Below are 18,680 nucleotides of genomic sequence, written 5' to 3'. Positions count from 1 at the left end.
TCTGTTTGCTGAGCTGGTTTAGTTATGCTGGCAAAAATGGTAAAATGACCTGCTCTGATCACAAGCTCTGGTAATAATAGCTTTGGACTATATTTTATTTTGATAATTATTAAAAAAGTGAAAAAAAAAAAAATTCTTAAATTGATTATGTTGATTGATTATTGAAAAATAATAATACATTGATATATTTATGTTTAATATTATTTTAATATAGGGCTATTTTCTGTTCCTTTTTTCCCCGTGTTTCATTTAATTAGGTGATTATAAGTTTAATTATTGATGATTACAAGCTTGGAGGAATTGCAATTAATTACAGCAAATTGTGCAATTAATTAGTTCTTTTTTTTTTTATCGATTCCCAGCCTTAATTTTTAAATATGAGCAGGCCTACAAGCTGGGATTGGTAATGCTGCACTGTAATCATAGTTATTTATTTATATTTTTCATTATATCTTATTATGTGATATTGGTTTGAGACTGAGAGTATTTTATTTAGTGGAGAACTTTGCAGCAGTATTTTATTTCTTATTCTTTTTTTTTATTTTATATCTATTTTATTATATTTTATTAAAAAGTGTTTAAAAAAGTGTAAACAAATTGTTAAAAAAAAGTTTATAGTAATAAACAACCTGCAGTTTAATGTTTGCATTTCTTTCCCTTACTGTACCGAAAATAAACCGAACCGTGACTTTAAAACCGAGGTACGTACCGAACCGTGATTTTTGTGTACCGTTACACCCCTACCATGTACCCATCCTCTGATGGCTACTTCCAGCAGGATAATACACCATGTCACAAAGCTCGAATCATTTCAAATTGGTTTCTTGAACATGACAATGAGTTCACTGTACTAAAATGGCCCCCACAGTCACCAGATCTCAACCCAATAGAGCATCTTTGGGATGTGGTGGAACGGGAGCTTCGTGCCCTGGATGTGCATCCCACAAATCTCCATCAACTGCAAGATGCTATCCTATCAATATGGGCCAACATTTCTAAAGAATGCTTTCAGCACCTTGTTGAATCAATGCCACGTAGAATTAAGGCAGTTCTGAAGGAGAAAGGGGGTCAAACACAGTATTAGTATGGTGTTCCTAATAATCCTTTAGGTGAGTGTATATGTACCTTTTTGAGGGTCAAAAAGCATTAAAAGGTATAGATATATGTACCGTTTCTTTTAAAGGTTAAGGTACAATATTGTACCCTTGAGGGTACAGCCCCAGTGATAAGCCATTGTACCCCTAAAGGTACAATTATGTACTTTATTTTCTCCGAGTGTACTGTTATACAGTGTATTTATGCACACAGGTACGTGTGACAAACTCCTGTACACTCCACTGCACACTGAACAAAAGACATAAGAGAGTCACATCTGTGTGTAGTTTGACAAGTATGGCTAATCATTTGATGTTTGTGTGTAGAGTTACTATGCAAAAACACAATTTTTAGAAGAGTTTTGAATGAAACTCAGTTTTGAATGAAGTGTTCGCTGTGACGTGTGACATTTTGCATCTTGTGTGCATGTTTTGTGCGCAGGGTTTTGAGAAATCATGCCATAGTTTCAGAAACTGTGTCGAATATTCACAGTAAAAAAAAACTGTCATGTTTTTGAGCAGAAAGAGCGCCCCCTGTTGGAGATCTTTGACTACATTAATCTTCATAGGTTTCAGGGTTCTATCAGAAAACCACTGCAGTGAATGACTGATGAGGGTGCTTCAGATTTGAGAAGTGAGAATGTCGGTGCTGATCTGGGAACACTGAGGCTGGTCCTGGGACATGGACGGAGACGCAGCCGGGTGAGAGAAGTGTGCTCAGTGGAGGTGTTAGGCCTGGTGTCGTCCACACACACCTCCTCAGATGAGAACAGAGGTGTGGTGCTTGTGTAGAAGTGAGAATGACGGGGTCACTGAATGAACATCGCTGGACACTCTGACTCTGAGCCGAGGTCACGTCATATGATGGAGACTTTTTCTTATTATATATAGTCTCAGGAAAAAGTTAACTGCAAAATGTGCAATATTCTTATATGAAAAGTAACAGTGTTTTATAGTGTATATCTCATTGTGTGTCTTTAGTGTGTATTTTATTGTATGCGCTCATACAGGCTGTGCGTGTAAAAAACTTCTCAGTAAAAATATTATATGATCAATAAGTTATGACAACCTATGTTTTTACAATGCTTTAACTCATTAAAATAAGTTAAGTTCAATTTTCAACCTTTTTTAAGTTATACAAGATTTAACACTTTATTAAGTCAGTTTAATGTAATTTAAGTTGAAATGACTTAAACAGTTTAAGTTGATTGAACTTATTTTTAACAGTGTTGAAACTCCATAATCTTTATTCAGTTTCAGGGTTCAATCAGAATGCTATACTGTGAATGAACGATGAGGGTGATTCAGATTTGAGAAGTGACAATGTTGGTGCTGATCTGGGAACACTGATGCTGGTCCTGGGACATGGACGGAGACGCAGAGCGTGTGAGAGAAGAGGTGTGATGCTTAGAAGTGAGAATGACGGGGTCACTGGAATGAACATGACTGGACACTCTGACCCTGCGCCGAGGTCAGCCGTACCATGGAATATTTAAGGTTGTTTTAAAATACTAGTTTTCTCATCAATTAAACTCTTAAAAATAAAGGTTCCAAAGGGGGATTTTCACAGAAATGCCAAACCCAGTTTGGTTCCCCAAAGAACCTTTAAGTGAACAGTTCTTACAATAACCATTTTTTTCTTAGTGTGAAGAACATTTTAAAAATCCAAAGAACCTTTTTCCACTATAAAGAAACTTTTGTGTAATGGAAAGTTAAAGGTTCTTCATGGAACCATATTTAGAGGCATTAATGAAGAGACCATTTTCCAAAATCTTATTCACAGGATGTTGGCGACATTTGTGAGACATTCTGCAAAGAATGAGAGAGGCATAGGCCATTTATCTTAAAGGGAACTAAACTGATCTGAAATGTTTATAGTTGCATGCAATTTTAGTGCAATAAAAAGGTTTTAATTGACAGTGTAACTAAAGAATATTTTGTATTAATAATGCTAGCATTGCCTGTTGATTGGTTTACAATGAGAGAGGCGTTTGAGACCCATATTGTTGTTTGGTTGAACTTTACAATGTTGTTAACATTGATGTTATACTGTGAATCATTATAGCACTTTTTTATCATTATAAGTGAATATTTAAAAGGAGGCATTGTAGAATTTATGTAATTTTGTACATAAATAGTAATGAATCTGTTTTTGCCTTTTTTACTTTTACAATGTCAGAATACACACTTTAAAGATAGATTTAAACGCATGTGGCTATATATAAGTAGGCTATTTCCCACTTTCTTGCTTAGCATTATTTCCTCAATTTCTAACAGCAGTAGTGTGCGTTTTAAATTTACCACAATGATCTGAATCTTGGCTTGAGGGAAAGGTTATGGGCCGGCCACAGCATTATTAAAATATTTTGAAAACATAACTTAATCAGACCAATCAATCAATGTTAGCGAGCTAGACATTAGGTTTAAAATAAACTGTTTAAACTGGCACTATAGTGTCAGTCACATGTTAGTTTAAATCTTTCATAAAAAAAGAAAAAAGAAAAAAGAAATAATAATTTGACTCTACAGTACATCAATTAATTACAAGAACAGAACACATCTTCATTTATACTGCATGCGTGCTCTAACTAATCCATTTCTTGTTATTTTAAATTAAAGATTTGTGTTGACTTGCTTTAAAGAAAACACAGTGGTCAGGCTTGGGGAGCAGCAGGCTGGTGATTACTGACATTCCTGACCATGGGGGAGAAGATTTTTAAGAGCCGTTAGTGGCAGGGGGTTTCCAAGGCTCTGAGATCAGCAAATGTTAAAACAGACTGGGACTAGACAGACCCCCATAGGCCAGAACACTCCCAAATGAACAGAGTAAACAACAGCCACCCTCACTGTCTGATGCTCTGTGCTTTTTCTATCCATCTATCCATCTATCTATCTAATATTCCTATATATCCACCCATCTATCTATTCATCCATCCATCCATCCATCCATCCATCCATCTATCTATCTATCTATCTATCTATCTATCTATCTATCTATCTATCTATCTATCTATCTATCTATCTAATATTCCTATATATCCACCCATCTATCTATTCATCCATCCATCCATCTATTCATCCATCCATCTATCTATCTATCTATCTATCTATCTATCTATCTATCTATCTATCTCGATTTAGCCACCCACCCACCATATATATATCTATCCATCTATCTATCTATCGTCCATCAATCTATCCATCAATCTATCCATCCATCCATCCATCCATCGCTATTTCATTTGTATAATCTAATGTAACCATTACACTGAGTCATTTGACAAATAGCTATAGCCAATGCTATTTAGGCTACAATATAGGCATAGCCTTTCATAATGACTTTGAAGGAATTAACTTTGTATCATCAAGGCTATTTGCAAGACGGCGTTTGCCCTTCACCTCTTTTACTAATTAGATTAGTAAAGTGAACGAAAACACAACCGTTAATTGATTGAATCGCATTATCTGTAATCTCAACAGTATGTTTAAGCAATAGCTCGTCGCTATCTTGCGTTGTCCATTTGTGCCTTTTGCCTGACGCGGGTCAGTTTGCTGGCTCTATAGGAGGTCGGAGTGACGCAGACTCGCAAATTTGCTCCTCCAAATGGAGCGACGAAGTCCATCAAGCCCCCTATTAGGACCTCATTAAATTCGCTTTAGTGAGATATTTTGCACCCTTCTTAACGGGCTGAAGTGTGAACGCGTGCTTTTAGACAAACAGCGCGAGACGCGCTCGGACTGACCGCGGATCGGCTTCAGTTCTTCAGCTTTTGATGACTCCTGCTAGTGTTTAAGTTAAGAGCTGTTTTCAGATCAGCTGTCGAAGGCAGTAATTAAAGAATCAACAGACAGCAGAGATGGGTCATTAGAAAATCAAAATGTTGCCTGTATAGGCTAAGTAGGCCTACTTCTAAATTGGTTCATTTTAAAATAAAGATTTTTCTTTATTTATAATAGCCTATTATATAGGCTAACACTCTATGACTTAAAGGATGGATTTGAGTGTTTTGTAGGCTACTATCTACAAACTAGCTAAATAAAAATAAATAGTTAGGCATATAATTACCTATGCATTTATTATTTCTAACGTTTAGTTTTTAGTAATCAAACGGTTGCTATCTATAGGCCTACAAAATCAAAATGTTAACAGGGTTACCTAACAAAATAAAGTAAGCTAGGAGTTCAATAACATGGGGACAATAAGCCTATTGTATTTATTGATGGAAATGTATAGGCCTACATAATTTTAATAACAGCCTAACCCTCCAAAAATATTTTTAATACAATTTTATGTCAACAACAAAATTGAAAAAATATTTTTTAATTAATCTACGTTTTATTTCCATAGTCTGGGGAATAGTCTACTCTACAGCAAGGATAGGACACACTTTTTGATCTTTTGATCACGACTGCGTAGGCTACTCCTTAATTTAATGTATAGCCACGAAACCTAACTAACTAACTATATTATATATGGTCGCAGTCCTGTGTCGGCCCCCCGTCGTCTTTCTCGCAGATGGTGTGCAAGTTTGCCCCTCCGTGTTGTTGCAATAACCTCACGGTACCAGATTTCTCACCCTCACGCTGGGGCGCACTGTTTATACAACTGGAGAAGTCTTCGCACCAAAATGTCCATAGCAGTCTCTATCCCAATCATTTGGCAAACAGCACCAAACCCCCTCTCAAAACAACCTCCGATCATTTGGCATCATCGGCACCATCGCCCAGCCCCGCCCCTGCATCACCAGCTCCATATAAACCCCGAGAGCGAATCTCCTTCATCCATTCACTTCGACTCATCCACAGCGCACATCGCTCGGAGACCTTCCAAAAACAGGACTATTTGGGACTATCGCCAAGAAAAAGAGAGAAAGAGAAAGATGAATTCCGTGTGCTTTGCCGCTCCTCTTTCCAATATGAACACTAAGATCCAGCAGTCCAGCAGGTGAGCATTCTATTCTATTCTATTCTATTCTATTCTATTCTATTCTATTCTATTCTATTCTATTCTGTTTTGCTCTTTTCTTAATTGAAAAGTTGACTGTTAAATGCACAGCTAAAATATTACTATCATATTCGATCCACAGCCCAGCTTCCCTGTGGAGACCGTGGCTCGTGACCAGAAAAGATGCTCAAACTGAATGCCGGAAAACCAAGCTGGCTTGTGTAAGTTTTTCCACCACTGCAATCCTAATATTTCAATGGAATTTCCATCTGTTTAGGAATGTTATTAAACACATGATACCGTAATGAATTCCTGCCACCACAGTGCTATTTATTACGCTGTAAAAAAAAAAGATTGTTGGTTTAACCTAAAATAGTAAGTTAGCTGCCTGGTTGATTTAAATTTTGAGTTCATTGAAATGAAAACTTTGAGTTAATACAATAAAGGAGATTGGTTTAATGAATAAACTCAAAATGTTGTGTTATCTGAACAGCATTATTTATCTAAGTTGATTTGACTAAAGATACAAATTTGTGATAATATGTTTTTTGCATGGTGCCATGAACAGTTTTTTTTTAAAGCAGCATCAGGTAGCTTTAAGGTGACAGACAGGCATGTGGTGAGCATTAGGCACAGCAGAAGGTGCGACCGTGGAGCTGTTTCATTGCCACAGAGCCATTGCAAAGGCAAACTGAGAGCAGTTGAGACACTCAGCCATATGGCACCACTGTCTGAGTGTGAACACTGAGTCTGTGCCCAGCGACGAGGTGTAGGGGAAAACAGCTCCCAGAGAGCAAGCGCTAACTCGCTTGCCAAGATTTAAGCAGACACCTCTTGCTAGGTTTGGGAAAGGGAGTTGGAGCCAGTTTCCCACAAACACTTTAGCCTGACACCCTCCATGTCACAGCTTTCGCATCCTGCCCAGGGTGTTATACACCCACGAAGCTGGCAGTGATATCACCTCATAAACACTGGACAGGAAGCATTGTTTGAGTTGTGTTTTTGTGCATGTGGTCTTACACGTCTTTTCTCACTCTTTCCAGCCTTACTCCAGGCCAGAAGTGCCCAGTAACACTACAACAGATGGCAAGATGCAATCTTTCCAGCACCCTGTCAGGTCAGTGCACATTTCATTTTGCTTGAGCAATGGTTTTGTTTTGTAACACGATTTTCTTTTAGCCCTAAAACCCTAATCTGTTCCAAATAAGGCTTACTTTACCATGCTGAAAAATGCATTTCCTTGCTCTATTTGCGTAGTTTCACTGTAAATAAAATCGCTGCCTTAAATATTTAAGTAATCAACTTAGATGTTTAAGTAATGTCAACTTAAATTGCATTAAACTGGCTTAGAAAAGATATAAAACAGCTTCTTTGTATTCCAATATTTTTCCAGTGTATTTACCAATTTATTTCTTCACACATTAGGCTGTACTGGCCCAGATCGAAATCCTTCGACTACCTCTTCAGCGATGGCGAGTCCCTGCTCCGAAATTTCCCAGTGCAGGCCACCATTAACTTCTACGATGAGTCAGACAGCGAGGAGGAGGAGGAGGACAGCTGTGATGAAGATGACGACAGCGACGACGAGGAGTGTCTTAAACTTAACAGTCACTTCACCAGTTACAACTGAGAGTTCGACCTCACCCGCCGTCTCTGCAAATGTGACTTTACGCTGAGGGAAAGTTCATAAATTTAACATAGACACTGGATAACGCCACATTCTATTAGAGAAGTCGTGCCATCAATAATTCAGTGCATGGACATGGTCCTGTCTTATGAGCATCTAAAGCACAAGCAGAATGATTTTACTGATTGTTTTGTGCAGGAAACACTAGTTACACGAGTGCAAAGGCTTGCATAAATGTATTTCCTGTTAGGAACAGAGAAAATGCATTCCCACATTGGGAATTGTTGTTTTAGATCGATCTCAGGATTCTTACCTTCTTTTGTATATAAAATTCTATTTGTATTCTATTACCCATCCTTAACTTATGATTCGTGTACTTTAATGTATATATGTATTTATGGCATATTTTTCTACTTTTGTACTTTTAAGAATAAAATCTATTTAAATGAGTGCAAAGCTTGTCTGTTTGGGATCTGTGCTTGAGATAGGTCTCTTTTTTGAACTCGCTCGCGTCCTTTGATGTTCTCTGACACTATCTGTTGACTAGAAGGGGCTCTGCTGTTTGTCCATGTTTCAAACAAAAGAGGTTTGATAAAGGGCACTGTCCGCAATGACAATGTCCTCTTAAGAATGTCTGATGTTCAAGATTGGACTCTTCCTGTAAAGTCCTAGTCAACAGAGACCTTATTTGATGGCTCTGCTTTATCTATGAATAGATATAGGAGAAAAAAGCAGTATCATAAAGCCACGGTTTGCAGACAATATGTTTGTTCTCTATAAATTAAACATCTGTTTTCTAGCTTGACAAATCTTTTTCAAGACCTGCCAAAAAGTGCTTATTGAATAATAATAATTCCATTAAAAAGTGTTATAGAATGACATGATAAAAGCATGCAAACCATTAGAATATTTTAAAATTAGTATTCATTTCAGAAATAATTTACTTTAAAGGAATAAACTTAAGTGCAAACTGAATGTAATGTTCTCTGACACTTAATTGCGTGTTATTTACAACACGTTTTATAGTTTATTATATGTCTTTGAAATATGGCTGAAGTGTACTGCTGCTGACAATCATTTATGATAAACTGAAACATAGGCTAATTTAATGTCCTTTTTTGAAACTTGTTTTGCATGTCTTTAAATATATTTGTAGTACACATTTGTAATGATGAATTTGCAATTTACAGTTAAAATATATTAACTTTCAAATAACAGACTACAGTAACAATTATAATCAAGTGCTTTAGTATGTTAGTCAACGCATCAAATAAAGTACAAAAGATGACATGAGAAACATAATGATTTAAAATGTACTTTAAAGTAAAACCTTCGCTCTCTTATCTTCAAGGAAAGCAGTCTAACAGAATTAAGATTCAGTCTAATATGTCTAATATACATCATTTAGTTACTGAAAACTTCAAAACATTTAGGATGGTCAGCCCAAATTGGTTGTTACATTGAAAGGTGAGTTTAAATGTCATTTTGCAGCCTTGTGACATACTGATAATACAAAAATCTGCTGTGGCAAGCTGTTTTAGCATTTAATACCCCTGGTTCTAATAGTCGTAATTTAGTTTTGACTAGTCAAAATTCCAATTCCAGGTATCTATTCTGCAATTTTGACTTGTCGTAATTGGAATTGAGATATCTATATATGCTTTGAAGATATCCACAATGTTATTTTGAATAGTCATACGTACATTTGAGATATGCTATTTTGACTTGTCATATTATTCCATTGACTTCCACTGAAAAAATATTTTCTGATATCTACAAATAAGTTTTGACTAGTAGAAATTGCAGATATAGCCTAATTGATTTTGTACTATGGCAAGTCGTTTTAGAATTAAATACCCCTGGCTTTTCTAGTCATAATTTAGTTTTGACTAGTCCAAATTCCAATTCCAGATATATTCTGCAATTTTGACTAGTCATAATACGGATTGAAGATATCTACAATGTTATTTTGACTAGTCATGCTTCCACTGACTTCCACTGAAAAAATGTTTTCTGATATCTGCAAATGAGTTTTGACTAGTAGAAATTGTAATTAAAGATATCTATAATTGATTTTGTACTAGACATAATTCTAATGAAAGATATCTCAAATTACAATTTTACTAGTGATATTTAAATTAGAGATATCTAATTGAATTACCACTAGTAAAAAAATATAACTCGAGCAATCTCTAACTGTGTTAGTCATAATTCAGATTTAAGAAAACTTTAATTCTTTATCATTAAAGATATCATAATACATTTTTAGATATCTCAAAGTAGCCTAATGTATTACTAGTCTAATTACAATTAGTTCTAGATACCTTGAATTGTATTTTTGACTATATAGGCAAAACTTAATAATAAATTCCGTGAAGTGGAATTCTTCCTAGTTAAAACTCATTTAAAGAAATCTACAATTTAATTATGGATATCTCGAGTTGCGGTGCGGGTTAGTTGAAAACGTCGGTCGGGTGCGGGTTGTTTATACATTGACCCGCGCATCACTGCTGGCGCTCATCACTGAAAACAGCAGGATTTCACCATCACAGATCTCTAGCTATAATACAAAACAACACTCCCACCTTGTGGGGAAAAATTGTAACAATCTAAAATATATTTATGGATAGTCAAACCATAGTTTTATATGCCAATTCAGCCTGCCACACACGGCTCCATCACAAGCGGCTAGAAGAGCGGTTCGGCATTATGGGTAATGCTGTCTTTTAATACAAGGCGTGGCATCAACAGGGACCCCTGAGTCTTGACTCTATCTCGATATCATGCTCTTTCTCTAATTAAAATATCACTTGTTTGCCCTCCGCGTTCATGACGATAATAATAAAACATTAATGTCTATGCAAAATTACGCAACGGTTTCTTGAAACTATTTCGGAGTACTGTATACGCGCGCACAGACTACACTACCCAGTTAAGAAGTATGACTTTGCGTGAACGAAATCAACAGTGGAATTTCATTGGACAATCAGGGGGAATCCGTGACTCCTATTGGCCCATCCGCATGTCAATCAAAGGGCATCCATGACTCATGTGTGTGCTGCTCCCTCGTTGGAAACAGGGATGGAATGGACTAGCAATTGCTACAGCCTGGAAGGTAGGCTTTATTATTATTTTGCGTCTCCCCCTCCCGAGTTACAAATGTACACGTTATTTTCTTTCGTTCCATGGCAACTAAAAATATCGCTATAAATAAACCTCTTTAATCACACAGAGATCCCATCTAAGGACTATAGTCAGTCAAATTGAATATGTGTCTCTTATTAATATTTTATTTGCTTTTAAGAAAGCTATTTGCTTTTAAGAATGGCTTTAGTAATGGCTGTAATTACAGCGAATTGTCAATATTTTCATTAAAACCTTTGCACTTTTAAATAAAAGAAAATCTATTTTACATCTAGCATTTTAAGTATGCTTTGCATTTCTCTTAGTCGTGTTATTATGTTTTTTTATTTGACGCGGTTTCAAGACAACGTTAAAGGTGAAATTACGTTGGCCTGATATTTTTCGCATGTGACAAAGCGATAGTAACTTTCGGATTAAATTAATTCGTTAAGGAGTGAGCTCGAGCACGAGTGATATAAATTTAGCTCGCGCATCTCTCTATCTACCCGCTCCGTTACTATGGGAACCTCCTCCCCCGCCCCTTCTCCCTCCCCCATCAGCACATCTTTAGATGCAAGAGCTTATAGATTTATTTAGTGAGATCATCAGATAGCAGTCTTCTGTTTATGTGACATTTTAGAATATTGTGAGCAAAGCCTATGCCGTAATTATGATGAACAACAACAGGTATGCACGTAAGAGAACTTTTTCAACGCTTTAAATGTATATTTTCTTCTGCCCAGGTCAAAATACTTCAGATTGAGTTCTCTTGTGGTAGTATGGCAGCAGGTAAGTGCCAGATTTCAACAACTTCATCTTGAAACACTGATAAGGTCCATTCAGATTGGTCTGATCTAAAAATAGCCCAGTAGCCCTTGAGCAAAAACCTGATTTCAACAAGTGCAACACCTTCAAAGATGTTGATCCTGGAACAACATTCCAATCAACCAATCAGATTTGAGGGACAAGTTTACAGTTTATGTCAAGTTTAGGTTTACAACCAGGGTTAGGTGCTTCTACATCAGTGTTATTCACCTGTCAGTCATCTGATTTTAGGGATAACGTATGGGTAGGGATAGGGTTAGGGGTAGGGATAGGGTTAGGACTACATTTTTGAACAGGAATTTTGTTCCACGATCAAAAAAAAAATTTTCCCAGGAACTTTCCCAGGCGTCAAGAACAGAACATTCAGTTAAATTGTTAAATGACACAAAACCTTGATGTAATAGATGGTGTGTCAAAGTTCTTTGGGTTCCTGTTGCTCTTCTGAAGCCCTGCTGTACTCTTCTCAGCATTGACCCATATTACAAATTGATGCATATTAATTTAGGTAATAGAAGTCGCCATAAAATGAAAATTCAGTCACACTTTATGGTCCAATTCTCACTGTTAACTAACTATTAACTATGACATTTTGCCTCAATAAACTCCTAATTACTGCTTATTAATAGTTAGTAAGGTAGTTGTTAAGCTTAGGTATTGGGAAGGATTAACGGATGTAGAATATATCATCATGCAGAATAAGGCATTAATATGTGCTTTATAAGTATTAATAAACACCCAATATCCTAGTAATATGCATGCTAATAAGCAACTAGTTAATAGTGAGAATTGGACCCTAAACTAAAGTGTTACTGAAAATTCTGTTTTCTAGATGCATGTTTATCATGTTGTATTGTGAACAATTCATCTGTGCATATGTTTAATTAAAAATAATGTGTAATCATAATGTCATAACTGAATCTACTGGTAAAAACGATAGGCTTCTCTCTGGTGTTGTATGTAGCCCTGTTTGATTGATGGAAAATGAATGGAGTAAATCATTCTTAGAATAATGGGAAAAAATAGATTTTTTGCTATAAGTAATTGCACATTTTATGGGAACGGCATAAAACCGTTTTGATTATATGTATTTGACAAGCCTTATCCATCGGCAAAGGCATGAACTTAGTAAACTACATATACACAACAGTACAAACAGAGAAACACCTTTGCTCCCAGTAGCTAAAACATACAGATGTCTTTTAATCTCTCAGCGTTTCTAGATGGCAAGGATGCAAACTCTCTCCTCAAACGTTTTCCACGGGATAATGGTTTCCTGGAGGAGCTCCGGCCGGGCAACATTGAGAGGGAATGTGCCGAAGAGAGCTGCAGCTTTGAGGAGGCCAATGAAGTGTTTGAAAATAAGGAGCAAACGGTAAATACTGTCTCTACTAGCAAAAGCTTTAAATAATTCAATTTCCTGTGTTTATTTTTGTGTTTTTTTTTTTGGATTGTCATGCAAGTTAACAATATTGCAAGTCTATCGTACCATTGTTCTGATATTAGGTGCTTTCACACATACAGATTGTTCCTTTCAGAGGCCTGTTGTCGAAATGCCAGCGAATCAGTTCTGGCAATTTGCTGGCTGAGATAATGCTTTATTATGGTTATGTGTGAACAAGGACTTGCAATGTTTGGAGGATTTTACGTAAGAAATCTGCTGGCGTAGAATTTGAGCCTGTCGCAAAGTTCTTTGGAGTCAATGCAATTATGTCACTTTGTTTACTTGAGGCCAACATGACTTACAGATCTATTATAAGTGGGTGTTTTATTAGGTATTACTATTGGCACTTTTGGCCCTGTGGATTTAAAAAAAAAAAACTCACTTAACTAAAACTTAAAACACACTTTTGCCTCTTTTTTTTTTAGAAAGTCATGAACATTTGCCCCTGTGTACGGTCCATACACGGCACCGTTTTTAACTAAAAACAGAAGACTTTTTATGTGTTTTGGCCATTCATTTATACGACAACGGCGTTTTGGTGGCCCAAAAATGCTAACTATTGAAAACAACGCCCTTATCATCTCCGTGTAAACTACAAAAACGCGAATTTGTGGAAAACGGTGATGTCATGCACATGCGTAGGCTATTATGTGTTTTTGCAAATGAAAGGATACAGATATTAACAGTAAGAAAAAAGGGGGGGGGGGGCATACGGACATAATCACAAGTGGTTATAAGAATTACACAAATCAACACAAAACATTTTGTCATCATGAAAAATTAAAGGTTCCATACATCAGACTGATGATATGTTTTCGAAGCCTTTGTGTTCAAAGGTTTTGACATGTTCTTAAAGGAAGTAAAACGGGACTTTATATCAGAGGAGAACATTCTAAAATTGGGATTACAGTGAATGTTTCTGGCTTTGTGAAGATGCAATTTGATGCAACAAAAAATACAGTATTATCAAGATTAACATCCGTAGAATTACAATCGGACAAAAAATCATAAATGATATGTAATTTGTTGCTATAGGCATGTGCGTTCGGCTCGAGTGCACTGTGGTAAAAGAGTGCGTATGCGCGCAGGCGCTAGTCTTTCTTTGCAAAGTGACATCGCCAACTACTTGTCTGGCATGCATAATACAGCGTTATTAGTCGTTCTCGCAGATCCGTGTGAATGGGGATCGTTTTTATAAGGTTGTCTTCTGTAAAAAGAAAAAACTTTACTTTACTGTAAACGTACCCTTAGTTCCATTTCCAGCACTTCTTTCATCTTAAATTACTTTGTTTTTAATGGCATTCTGTGATGGAAAGTAAATGTAAATGATATTTTAAACATTTTTGGAATAAAATGGCCAAATCTAGTTAGGACTAATTTCATAGCTAGCATTTTATTCACAGTTTTTTGTATAGTGCTTTTCACAATACATGCTAAATGCTAAATATACAAAAGTAAGTAATATTTAACTTTTTTCAAAATTTCACAAAATTACAGTTTGATTGGAAATGAAGATTTAGAAATATTTTCCGTAATATATGGTGTTTGTTTTCTTCACGTCTTCATTGAGTCTGTTGTCTCCTTGGTAAACAAGTACACTATCTTTTAGCTTAAGGCCAAAATAGAGTCCAGCATTTGGGTTCCAGGAGTAAAAATCCCATTCATTTCCTCCGTAGGGAAATTGTTTTTTAACAAAAACGTATAAATCATATGATATACTTGCTGTGAGCTATGATGATATTAATGGTTTTATTTATCTATCTATCTATCTATATATATCTATATGTATAGACCCATCAAATCAATTAATCACGATACATAAAAGTTTGTGTTACATTTTGTGTTGTGTTACATTACATTTGTGTATATTATATTTATATACTATATACTGTATATGTCTGTATGTATGTGTGTGTGCGTGTGTGTATGTATATATATATATATATATATATATATATATATTATATGTGTGTGTGTGTGTATATACAGTATATTTATACACTATACACAGACATATTTATAATATATATATATATATATATATATATAATATATATATATATATATATATATATATATATATATATATATATATATAAATTAGGGCTGTCAAACGATTAATCGCGATTAATCGCATCCAAAATAAAAGTTTGTGTTTACATAATTTATGTCTGTGTATGGAGTATAATTATTTTCTATATATAAATACACACACATGCATATATATTTAAGAAAAATGTGTTATTTATATATAATATAAATTATATATAATATAAATATATATACACAGTATATACATGCAAATATTTCTTAAATATATACATGCATGTGTGCATATTTATATATAGAAAATAATTATACACCGTACACACACATGTATTATGTAAAAACAAACTTTTATTTTGGATGCGATTAATCGCGATTAATCGTTTAACAGCCCTAATATAAATATTATATACACACATATATTATGTAAACACAAACTTTTATGTTAGATGCGATTAATCGCAATTAATCGATTTGACAGCACTAATGTATATATATATATATTAAAGTTGTTAAGTCCACAGTCTTGTACACCTTTGCTTTAAATCAAAGTTTATACTGTTGTGATTCACCTCAGAGCTGGTTAGTTTGGTTTATGGCTTATAACTCTTAAACAAAGCGTTTTTTTTTTAATCCCAATACTTAGGAAAATACCGGAACCAAGTCCACTGAAAAAGTTGATGTAAAAAATAATAATAATAATTTTAAAAAATGGGCAAAAAGATGCCACAACTGTGGGACCGCTGTAATTTAAAAAAAAACAATGAAAAATAAACATTTAATTAGATAAATTATTTTTTCTTTCTTTTTTTAAATAGGCCTACATTTTTAAAAGTCTCAGTCTGTGACAAGGGTAAAACAATATAACAAAAGAAAACATGTAAATCTGTTAGTTGTAGACCCTGGGATGTAAAAATGTGTCATCCTTAAGAAACAGTCTACTATGTCGCTATGGTTGTTTTATAGAAAAAATGTTGTCAAATTCAAAATTTTGCTCTGCTATTTTTTCAAACTTTACTGAGGCACATTTGGTTGAAGCAAATGACATCCGACTGAGTTTTAATGGTGTTCTGGTGGTGGTGTGTGAATGCTGTAAATGTATAAAACACAGAAGGCCACTGCAATTTAACAATGTGTAAAAGTGGCTATCCCTTCATTCATAGATGGAGTTCTGGAAAAACCGCAGCATCTACACAGTGAACAGCAATGCCGATTCGGAGCGCTCGGACACTGTGTACATGGTGGTGCCCCTTCTGGGCTTGGCCCTTCTCATCATCATCGCGCTCTTCCTCCTCTGGCGCTGTCAACTGCAGAAAGCCACGCGCCGGCGTCCGGCCTACACCCAGAACCGCTATCTGGCCAACCGGAACGCCCGCAGCCTCCCGCGCATCCTGGTGCACCGCGAACTTCCCACGCACTCAGAGAACTCTCACGCCAATGACAGGCCCAGCGTGGTGGTCAGCGGCGCCGAGAGAGCCGGGGCTTCAGTCACCGCACAAGCCGGCCATTCGCAGAACAATCGCTCCCTGTACGTGCAAGATTCGTCCTTGTCCGTAGCTTCCCATCTGTCCGGTGCGACCCCGCCGCCATCCTACGAGGAAGTCACCGGCCACTTAGAGAGCAGCAGCGATGAGACGACAGCCCCCTACAGCGATCCTCCGCCCAAATATGAGGAGATTGTGCTAGAAAAGTGAGAGCTTTCATAAACAAGGACACATATAGCGGTAACCAAATGTTAGGGATGCACTGGTTCCCAAGCACTTCTCCTAATGTGTCTCTCACTCTGAGCAGAGCGCGCAGGCTATGTATTTGACGGTCGCCTTGTGTCGTTGATCGGTTTGTGGACTGCACTGGTTAAACGTGGTTGTTTTTCAAGTCTCAAAAGAGTCCTGCCTTCACACTCGTACAATCTTCTCACCCTCTTCACCTCTACTTCAACCGCTCACTCCACAACGCATGACAGCAGCAGCTGCACTTCAGAAAGAAAATGTACAGACGTAAGCGAAGAAGAGATATATCCCTCACCGAGAGTCGGCAAGTTGCGCTCTGCGCCGTAATCGCGTCGGGCGTCAAGCTTCAGAGCCTGCTAGGAAACGAAAGGATTGTTCATGATGTGCCAAATCTAATTGGTGTATCGTAGGAATGTTCAGACACACCGAATATTTCTAGAGTGTGTGCGTCTTGTGTTTATAATGTTTCCCTTACACTACTAAGTATACTAAGCCCTGTGAAATCTTATACCAGCAGTATCTCTAATCCACACCAACGTCAGAATTAGTAATACACTCTCACGTGTAAATTGTAACGCTGACGGGAACAAAACAAATGCAAAACACAACATCCAAATCATACGTTACGACCACGCCGTTTCGTGGAAGATGCACTCTCACGTATGCACACAATTTGATTGTTTACAGACACGTACACAGAAATTCACATAGAATGTGTGTGTGGATCTAGGCCTTAGAAACAAGAAGAATAGTCAATCAAATCGTCCGCTAGGCTGCTTGGGATTTTACGGTTATCGAGAGATTTTACCTCAAACGCTGTGCTCACACAATCACTCTCTCCCAAGACACAAATGCACAAAAACTCAAACTAAAAAACCTGTGTTTGGGGTCCAATCATCGGATAATACAACATTCCAGGCCCTCAATTTCTTGCTTTTGTTGTTCTCCCCGTCATTCTCAGACTGTTTACAATGTGTTTTATTACTCTTTTTTTATAACAGCGTAAAAACTGTGTGATTTTGTACAAAGCTTTCTGTGGCTTTTGACATCCCCAGGTGCTATACTGTACTATAATGCTGCTTGTTCTCACTGCTTGTTTTCCCTCCTCATCACTATATCTCTGTGTACAGGGCTTGTGCTCTACCTAGTCAACCAAACATGCAGCTGAATCATGTTTTCCAGCTCAGGTTTAAGCCAATGAACTGCTGCCATTGCAGTAAATTTGTAAATAATCTCTCACACTGCCAACTTTGAGTGAATGGGATATTGGGCTTAAGGTACGGTCACATTTACTGTTGTTTGATGAATTTTTGTGGGCAATATCCAGTTATTTCAATAGAAATCCATGTAATTCGGAAATTTCGCTAATGTGACTGCACCTTTAGTGTTGTGATGGGAATATCACCGTATCAATCCAATATAAATGGAAAAGCGACATTACAAGTAGGTCAGTGGGTTGTTGGGCGAAGCACTAAAACTAATGGAGCCTTAATATAATTGTGCTGAAAACACTGTATTATTAGAAACTGCTAATTTCAAAAAGGACTTTAGCATGACCAAACGCTTTCATCCAAACATTAGACTGAATGGATTGGACATAAGCACAGTATTGGAAGGATGCACTGGGGAAGTGAGGTTTGACCTTGCCTCTCCTCATTGAAAATGGACGAATTGCAAACTGCTTACTTGGCTTGAGGCTCGGCTCACGTCTCCTGGGCCTCTTACTCCAGCCGCAACAATCAATCCCATGATGCCCTGACAGGCTGTCTTTTACGCTGATGGAGCACCCAGCTCAGTAGACGGCTTTGATAACGGCTGGCACAGACTGCAGATCAGTTTCAGACCGATA

At 36.7% G+C, this 18,680-nt stretch overlaps 2 protein-coding genes across 2 annotated transcripts; both read left to right on the top strand.

The window, feature by feature from the left end:
• Positions 1-5,593: 5,593 nt before the first annotated feature.
• ripply1 (ripply transcriptional repressor 1) lies at positions 5,594-8,119 on the top strand. Its single transcript, XM_079848009.1, is given in 5 exon segments — positions 5,594-5,973; positions 5,975-6,039; positions 6,182-6,260; positions 7,083-7,156; positions 7,465-8,119. Coding segments are annotated over 5 exon segments (786 nt in total). The 5' UTR covers positions 5,594-5,610; the 3' UTR covers positions 7,670-8,119.
• Positions 8,120-10,394: 2,275 nt separating this feature from the next.
• On the top strand, positions 10,395-17,626 carry LOC307145039 (transmembrane gamma-carboxyglutamic acid protein 3-like). Its single transcript, XM_079847864.1, has 4 exons — positions 10,395-10,781; positions 11,533-11,578; positions 12,826-12,986; positions 16,265-17,626. Exons 1-4 carry the CDS (start codon positions 10,716-10,718, stop codon positions 16,793-16,795), a joined length of 804 nt encoding a protein of 267 aa, XP_079703990.1. The 5' UTR covers positions 10,395-10,715; the 3' UTR covers positions 16,796-17,626.
• Positions 17,627-18,680: the final 1,054 nt, after the last annotated feature.

This window comes from Squalius cephalus (genome assembly GCF_949319135.1).
Source record: "Squalius cephalus genome assembly, chromosome: 17".
In the NCBI taxonomy this organism is placed as follows: Eukaryota; Metazoa; Chordata; class Actinopteri; order Cypriniformes; family Leuciscidae; genus Squalius; species Squalius cephalus.
Note: the sequence above shows the minus strand (reverse complement) of the source record. Positions and strands in the feature narration are given on the sequence as shown.